Source organism: Myotis davidii, unplaced genomic scaffold (assembly GCF_000327345.1).
Source record: "Myotis davidii unplaced genomic scaffold, ASM32734v1 scaffold363, whole genome shotgun sequence".
Lineage (NCBI taxonomy): Eukaryota > Metazoa > Chordata > Mammalia > Chiroptera > Vespertilionidae > Myotis > Myotis davidii.
Genome location: NW_006294069.1, coordinates 3888747 through 3897072, shown reverse-complemented (window position 1 = coordinate 3897072; position 8326 = coordinate 3888747). Strand labels below are relative to the sequence as shown.

Here is an 8326-nt window from a genome sequence, read left to right as displayed (position 1 = left end):
CCAACTTGAGGCCACCCTGTCAGGCAAGTGACAGCCCCCAAGGACAGACTGGCGCACACACATGGATGGACACACTCACACGGAAGTGCTCTCCCTGCCCACTCACCGGTCGGGGACACAGCTGCAGTGGTTGGGAGTTGCATATGGGGAGCTACTGGAGGAGCAGGAGAAGCAGGAGGAGCCCTGGCTACACATGGGATCTAGGTGCCAGGCTGGCAGGCTGGGCCCAAAGCCCTGCATCTCGATCATGTCACCAGCATCTGAGGACAGGAAGGGGGCCATGGTCAGGGCCTGGCAGGCCTCCCCACCAACAGCCACCTTGCAGCATGCCCACCTCTGTGCCCAGAGCTGCAGCATGAAATCACCCACTGGTGGAGAGCCACAGGGGTAGTGTCTGCCTGGTCCAGAACCCAGAGAGGGCGACGGTGCAGAGGGAGGATGCCTGACACGTAACCTTTCTGCACGTGATAAAATACTCTGACTGAGTTGTGCATGGTTGTGTCTGTTCTCTCCATCTTGCTATGAGTGATGGAAAACACTTGCTTTTCTAGAGTCTGGAAGAGAAGGAAAGAGAAGGAACAGCAAAAGCCCGAGCTCCCTAAAATGCTGCCGCTGGCATGGCCTCCGATGCTCCAGCCTGGTCCTCTTAGGGCAGTGGTCGGCAAACTCATTAGTCAACAGAGCCAAATACCAACAGTACAACGATCGAAATTTCTTTTGAGAGCCAAATTTTTTAAACTTAAACTATATAGGTAGGTACATTGTTATTAACTTAATTAGGGTCCTCCTCAGGCTTAGGAAGAGCCACACTCAAGGGGCCAAGGAGCAGCATGTGGCTCGTGAGCCAGTTTGCCGACCCCGGTCTTAGACAAACTCTGAGAGGCACAGGCGGGTGCCTGGCCCTGGAACTGTGAACTCGGAGCAGAGTCTCCACTGATCAGAGACCGGGAGGAGCCCTGGGGGTTCTAGACCTGGTAGCCAGTGCCTGAGGCACCCTGCTGCCCGCTGCTGTGGTCCTTCCTGAGTTCTCCATCCTCGCCTAACCTGACTGCACTCAGTGTGGTGGCATCCTACAAACACACAGGAGAGCTGACAGGAAGGGCAAAAGTCCCAGGGTTGCCAGATCGCCACAGGGATGAGGGTTCCACCACCCACAACAATGTCCCCAGGTGCAGCCTCAGAAGACAGCTCCTTGGACATATCTACGCCAAAGGCAGATGGAGCCCTTCAGCCTGCCCAGATGACTGGAATCAGAACTCAAGATCATTGAGAGCTTCCAGGGCCCACGTGGGGCAAGGCGCTGCTCAGGGGGGCTCCAGCAGGTCCAGGGAGCCACAAAGATGAAGCAAAGTGAGGGCAGGAAGTGAAAGGACTAGGAGATGGCACTAGGAGGGAGGGAGGGACAGAGAAGAGTAAAGAGCAGGGAAAGGCAGCTGTGTGTGTGATGGATTCTTTCAAGCAGTATTTCTTCCTGGGCCCTGGCCTGCTGAGTCTGGAGCAGACGGAGGCCTGGCTTCTGTGGGAGCCAGACTCCAGCTCTGGGGGTGCCTTGGTGGGAGGGGCTGAGCTGAGCCCTCCAGTCCCCTCAGGGGCTGCCCCATGTTGGCTGGGAATCTCTTCCCAGACCCTTGGTGGGATTTTTGTAGATCTGGCCCTTCAGCTCCACCAGGAGGCAAATTAAGGGAACGTACTTGGTGTGGAGGGGCTGCGGCTCTGGGAGTGAGCAGTTGCAGGCCTTGCCAAAGACTCTGGGAAGAAGGGGGGCGGGCAGATGCAGGTGGGGTGGGGCAGGAGCCCAACTCATGCCCCTACAGCAGGCAGGAGAGAGGCCAGTCTTGAGAGGAGCTGGGGTGGGAGCAGGCCCAGCCAAGCAGGCAGCAGGCAGCAGGCGGGCAGGCAGTGGGGGCAACAGGTGCAGAGGGCAGAGGGTGGGCACACAGGGAAACGAGCTCATGCCCAGAAAGCAGGGCTCAGCCAGGGCAAGTCTCCTGGGTCAATGCTCTTCACCTTAATTCTCCAGGAAGGAGCTGAACCAGCCAGCATTGAATATGCGTCTCCGAATTAACCCAGTGCAGACAGCTGGAGCTCTGGAGTGACTGGGCAAGGGGCAGCAGGCGGGGCGGGGGCGCTGCTGGGTCAGCTTTGACTCTGACTCTCTCCTCTGAGCTTGAGGGAAGTCTGATGTAAAACAATCAGGGTGGGTGAACCCCACAGCCCCTAAGACTCCGAGTGAAAGGTGCCTGGCCTGGAGCAGAATTAGAGTGAACAGCATCTCTGCTCTGTGGGGAGGCAGCAGAAGGGGGGAGGGGGAGGGGAGGAGTCTGGACACCCGCCACTTAATTCACATGCACAAGTCAAGCATGTTGCAGGCCTGAAAAGCAACGGCTAGCAGGATGGACTCGACAGTGTTGTCATTATGGAATGGAGTGGAGGGGGGCCCCCACACCATCTCCCCAACCACCTGCGGACTCTGCTCTCATGCCTCCTCCCCTTTCCCAAGTCTTAGAGTCCCAGGGGCTGCATATTGGTCTACAGGGTAGGCTGGCCCTAGTTCCCCAAGGGAATGCCCACATAGGCCCTGAGGCCTCTGCACCCTGTGGGCCTGAAGGTTTCTCTGACCCTGGAGGCCTCAGCATGAAGACTAGTCAGGAATGGACTTCCTACCACCAAGTCTTCTAAGACAGGGGCTTGGCCGGGACGCCCCCATCCTGTCCCCAGCCAGTTCCTGGGCGTAAGAAGGGCCAGCCCGGGCTCTCCTAACTCACCCTTCCCACACTGTTTAAAGCCAGTCATCCTGCAATAAGCATCAGCCCCAAGCCCAGGCTTGTAAGGAACCAGATGGCAGGCCGTGTGCAGGCAATAAACGTCACAAGTGAGGCTCCCCTGTGTTCCCACCCAGGCTGGCCTGCAGGTCCCACAGGAATGGCTGGGAGGGAGGATAGACATGAAGGCAGGCACGTGATGAGTAAAGGGCAGCTGGCAGGGTTGCTGAGGATGTGCTAGGCCACGGACTCGGTTGCCCAGGGATTGGGGGGACTTACTATTGGCACGGCGATGGGGAAGTTCCCCTAAACTCCAAGAGAGCTGGCCCTTCATAACCAATATCCCTTGAGCACCCTGGCTTAGCCCGTGCAGGTTCCCTGGCTGATGATCACACTCCAGAAAGAGAGTGGGGTTCCCTCTCCACCAGCCGAGCTCTGTGCTAAGGTGGGCAATGGACAGAGTGGCTGTGAGCACTGTGCTGAGTCATTATCCATGAAGGGACCTCTGCAGCTGTGCAATCTGAGGTCCGTGAGGGTGGAACATACCTTACTTAGACTCTAGACTTCATACTAAAGCACCAGGCAGTGCCTGCTGGAACACCCAGGCCTGCTGGGTAAACAGAGCCCTAGGTCTCCTGCCAGGATGGTCCCACCCCTCACCTGACCCCCTGGTGGCTCCTGTCTGCAGGCGCTGTCCAGCCCCTCCCTCTGCACGGAGGGGCCTGGTGCTTCTGTCCTATTTCCGTTGAGTTAGGAGTCAGAGGCACAGGGCCCAGAGGCCAGTCTGCCCAGCCAGCAGGAGAGAAAGAGAGACACTGTCTTGGGTGTGTCCAAGAGTGGGAACAGGGCTCAGACAGCCAATCAGGGTTTCCAAGGGACAACCAGGTCATCAGGCCTTCTCACCGCGGGACCTCCTCCCTCTCCTCACAGAGCCCAGAGCCAACTGCCTTTTGCTTGGTCCCCTCTTCTTGCACACATCCTCCTTCTACCCTCCCAGATCTGCCTCCTGATGGAAGGGAACCACCCAGGGTGCAGGTCCCATAATGCCAACACTGCAGTTCGAGCCCCTGCGGTGGGTGGCCGGTGGGCCCAGGGGGTGGGGCAGAGGGAAGGGGAAGGTCAGGGGGAAAGGGAGGGATAAAAACCTTTCATCGGATTGGGAGCTGTGAGGTTCCGCGAGCAGATCATTGAGAGCATCGCGTGTAGTTTATCCTCCTCTTCCTCATCATCGTCCACCGAGGCCGCGCGGCTGGCCGCTAGGTGGTGGTAGTTAATAGTGACTGCTCAAAGAGAACAGCGAGAGAGCAAAGCATAAGGACCCTGGTCCTGGGGCAGGAGGGACCGGATCCGTCCTCCTGGGGAGCAGAATGGAGTCCGGGTCACCCTGAGCCTGCAGGGATGGAAGAGAGGGGACCTGAGAGTCCTCCGATTTACTGGGGAGAGTATGGAAGGAAGTGGGGGGGACGGCAGCGGCTACAGAGCTCCACTTTTTGAAGAGGGCCCTCCTAGGAAGAACAGAGAAGAGAGAACTGATGGGGGAGCCAGGGTAGTGAAAGACGGAGACCAGTTGGGACAGGCCGGCAGCTCAGGAGCTCCCGGCCCTGGCTCAGGCTGGGCGTGACTGTCAACAGAAGGGTCGCGAGCAACCTTCAGCTTGTGTCATGGTCAGCCTGGGCCAAATCGGAAGATTACCCCAAATCTCCCCCTTCAGACTATAAATCCAAACTTCTCCTCCAAGGATTTCCCAGAGCTGCTCTCGAGGAGCCTGAGTCACCCGCTGGGTTTCAGCTCCTTGGCACCTGGCTTGTCCTCCAGGGAAATGAAGTGACCAGAAATGGGAAATGCCAAGGCTTAAGAGAGGAAGTGCAGCCTGAACAACCTAAACCGAGCGATAGGCCGAGATTAAATGCCAGGTGTGCAAACACGCTCTGGCAAATGTGTCTCCTCGTCAGGCACATCGCGGGGAAGGGGGTCCCCGCATCTCTGCCCTTCAAGCCTACTGGGACTCCTTGTGCTGCGGCTATGTGTGTACAGTCTGGGTAATCTGTCTGCTATGACAGAGACAACTTGTTGACAACTTATTGGCACAAGTTAGGAAATTTAGGGAGCAGGTGGTCTGGCAAGTGCTCCGGGCTGGCAAATTCCCTGACCTTCTTCCCGAGATCAGCAAGGCTGGCCCGGAGAAAGCTGTGGGGAGCAGAACACTCTGACCAGAAGGGGAACTCTGGGCTTGGTGGACATCTCTTAGGATCCAGAGGGGTATGTCCAGGGGGACAGGACCCACAAGTGCCAAGCCACTTTCAGCTCCAGCCCCCCCAGCTGAAAGCCTCACCCTCTTCAGATGCACCCCTATTCCCGTTGCGGCTCCTCTCATCAGCAGCTGGTGTGAGGAGGGCTCTGGCGCCAGTGGAGTCAGTGAACAATGTGCACCATCCCAAAAGAAGCACTGGCCCCGCACCCAGGCCACCGTGTGGCGGTCAGGCAGCAGCCGAGGTGAAATGGAGAGTCCGCCACCCTCTGTATCTAGTCTCACCACATTCGCCCCACCCCCGGGGAGGGTGTGAATGGATGACTAAGAGAATATTGTGTAGAGACACCTGGGTCAGTTGAGCCAAGAGTCTTGGAGTGACCAGGGAAGGGAAAGACAGCAGGTAGAAGAGAAGCAGATTCTCAGGGGGATGATCTGCAGAAAAAGGTCCAATGAGAGGCTAAGTCCTGAACCCGGCCTGGTCAGTGGACCTTGCCTGCTGCCCCTCCTGGGTGATGCTGTCCTCCCCCACCCCCGAAGCATCGTTCTCTCTCCACAGCGGAAGTATGGGACACTCACTGTGCTCATGCCTGTGACCAGGGTAAATGATCCGGAACACGTAGTCTGTGGCCCAGCCTGTGCCCATCTCGTCCACATCTACGGACCGCGCACTGCCACGTTTCCGCAGCTTGGGGAACACCTTCCCCTGGGGAGGGAGAGATGGGTGGTTAGCCTGTGCAGGGCAGAGTCCATCCCAGGGTCCCACCCAAGGCTGCTCCTAGGAACTCTGTGTGGGGACAGGAAGGGAGGTGGGCAGAGAACTCAGCTCACACATCCCTTCACCCAGAGCCTCCCAAGCCCTGCGTACCTTCCCCTGCTGGGTCCAGAGTGGGGGCTCTAGCTGTCCCCGAGGCAGAAGCCCATTCTCCAGGCAGGACAGAAAGGAGAGTAGGTGTCCTCCCTGCGGGAAGTGCAGCGGTGGCTTCTGGATGCCATCCTGGCTCACCAGTACCAGTGTGCCACCGTTTTCTGGGGGAGGGGGGGTGAACATGGGTGAGCGAAGCTGGGCCTCCAAGACCTCCCAGCCACCGCTGCAGCACAGCTGGCCATGCCTCCAGACTGGGTAGGAGGACAGTAGGGCTAGAGTGTGGGGGTGACCAAGAGAGGACAGACATTCAACAGGCCATGCACAGTGTGTGACTGGGAGAAGGCAGTCTCTCTTCCCCCACCCCTGTGCCCAGGACAAGGGAGGCTCACTTTGCTGGTGGCAGTGGATGCAGACGATCTGACTGAAGGGCACAACCAGGGCATAGTCCCAGTAAACGCTGGAAAGGAATCAAATTGGTGTCACTGTGTCGCCAGACCAGCCAACCTGCCTTCCTCACTTCCTGGCCCCGACACCCCTGAAACCACCCTGTAGACACGAAGACCACAGCCGAGAAGTGACCTCAGCCAGCCATGTCCCTCTGGGCTCCGTGCTGCCCGCATGGCACAGAGCCTGGCCGCCTCAGATGCCTCGAGCTTGGCTCAGGAAAACCCCTTAATGTCCAGGACTGGCTGGATCTTAGAGAGCTTGGGAATATCTCCAGGCAGCCTCTCTCTGCAATTCTTGGCATCGGGTAAGCTGTGAGCTGCCTCTTGGAGCAGGCTGGGCCTCTCCATCCCCCCCGCCTGCTGGCAAGCTCTCACTGCCTTCCGTGGCTCCTGCGGTGAGTCCCAAAGCCCCCACCTCTTTTCCAGCTCGGAGTCCCCCAGAGTCCCATTCATGAGCTGGTTGGGGGTCCACTTCAGAGTTAGGCTATCTGCAGACTGGTGCAGGGAGAGGTAGCCGGGGACAGCTTCCATGTCCTCCTTCTGCGGGGAGGAGACACACCAGAAGATAGAGACGATGAGGGGCTGAGAGGCCCCCGGGAATGGCCTATGGAAAACGCGCTGCAGGTGGGAGTGGGGGAGGCCCAGCTAGTCCAATCCAGGGTCCTGGAATGGGGCCGGGCAGCAGCAGGGGAGGCACGAGCCACACACAGATGTAGACATAAACTCTTCCTGGTTGGCCTGGTGCCACTGGCTCCGCCCTGTCAACTTCCTGGATGCCAGGTATGTCCTGGGCCAGCCATACCCAAGCTGCCTACTGGCTTGCCATTCCCACCCCTGGATGCTCTGGTTCTCAGCCAGAACAGATGCCATTTCCGGCTCCCGCCCATTCAAGACTGGGCATGAATCAGTGAATTGGGGTGGGGCGGGTTCTCTTTAGTCAAGCCCCTTAAGGAAGGGATGAATGTGGCTGGAAGGTTCCTTCCTGGGGCCCTCGGGAGAGGATGAGGGCGAGCACTAAGCTTTCCTACCGGCTGCACCAGCACGTTGTTCTTGCCGTAGAGCAGCCGCGTCCTGGAGTTCTGGTGCAGGGATTCCACATACTCCCGGGCGCAGGCCGCGAGCCTGTCCTCCGACGTGCTGCCGCTCGAGTGCCGCTTCCGGATCTGCACAAAGTCCCAGCTCAGCCCCAGCCCTGGGAAATCAGCCCTGGAGGGAGGACCCTAGGTTTCCAGGCAGATCCTCTCTAGCTGACCCCAGGGGTCCCCCTGCCCCTGGTTTGCTCTCAGCCACCCTCTGCTTGCTAGCCGCAAACCAGTGGTGTGCTCCTGCCATTAAGTGCCAGCGTGGGGAAAAGGCTCTTCTGGGATGGCCACTACCTTGGGGCATCGCCAAGGCCCATCCCGTATCTTCAAAGAGCACAGTGACCAGCTGCCCCTCCCTACAGGCCCCTGGGGCATAACTTGGATGAGCACAAGAGGTAGGGAAGGGATGCCTACTCCTAGGGCTGGGCGCTTTGCAGGGGAGTCCTGGCGATTAGGGGGACCCCGGATACGGTGCCTCTGGACCAGCTCATCAGCAGAAGGGTCGGTCCAGTAGTGATCGGCTGTCTTGAGCTTGGTGTACTCCAAAGCACAGGGTCCCACTGTGGAGACAGGGACAGCTGGCTCGGATGGTGCCCCCTCAGCACCTGACCCCCCGCTCCCACTGGCCCAGTGTAGGCCGCTCTGCTCTCAGGCTCACCTAGAAGAGAGGCCAGGATAGGGCCAAACACGGGGTCTGCCAGCAATGCCTCCTTCTCGTAGTACTTGCTGCCGGGGGGAGAGACAGACAGGGGGGTTGCTGGGGCTCCTGGACTCATTCCAGGGCGTCAAGCTCACCAAGTAGGGACGTTCCCACAGACACCAAATGCATGTCAGTCACCAAGAAGAAATAAACCCATAAGAACTGAGCTTTGCTGGGGGCGCGGGGGGGGCGGTGTTAAGAGATCAACCAAAGGACTTGC

At 58.8% G+C, this 8326-nt stretch overlaps 1 protein-coding gene across 1 annotated transcript in view; it reads right to left on the bottom strand.

Moving 5' to 3' along the window:
• The window catches only part of SGSM2 (small G protein signaling modulator 2), a 33058-nt gene that overhangs the window by 10527 nt on the left and 14205 nt on the right, over nucleotides 1-8326 (bottom strand). The window contains exons 4-12 of the mRNA XM_015566813.1: nucleotides 8065-8132; nucleotides 7821-7966; nucleotides 7353-7487; nucleotides 6740-6864; nucleotides 6268-6335; nucleotides 5879-6039; nucleotides 5590-5716; nucleotides 3908-4042; nucleotides 107-260 (exon numbers count right to left, since the gene is read on the bottom strand). Coding sequence (XP_015422299.1) covers nucleotides 107-260; nucleotides 3908-4042; nucleotides 5590-5716; nucleotides 5879-6039; nucleotides 6268-6335; nucleotides 6740-6864; nucleotides 7353-7487; nucleotides 7821-7966; nucleotides 8065-8132 — 1119 coding nt within the window. The remainder of the gene's footprint in view (nucleotides 1-106; nucleotides 261-3907; nucleotides 4043-5589; nucleotides 5717-5878; nucleotides 6040-6267; nucleotides 6336-6739; nucleotides 6865-7352; nucleotides 7488-7820; nucleotides 7967-8064; nucleotides 8133-8326) is intronic.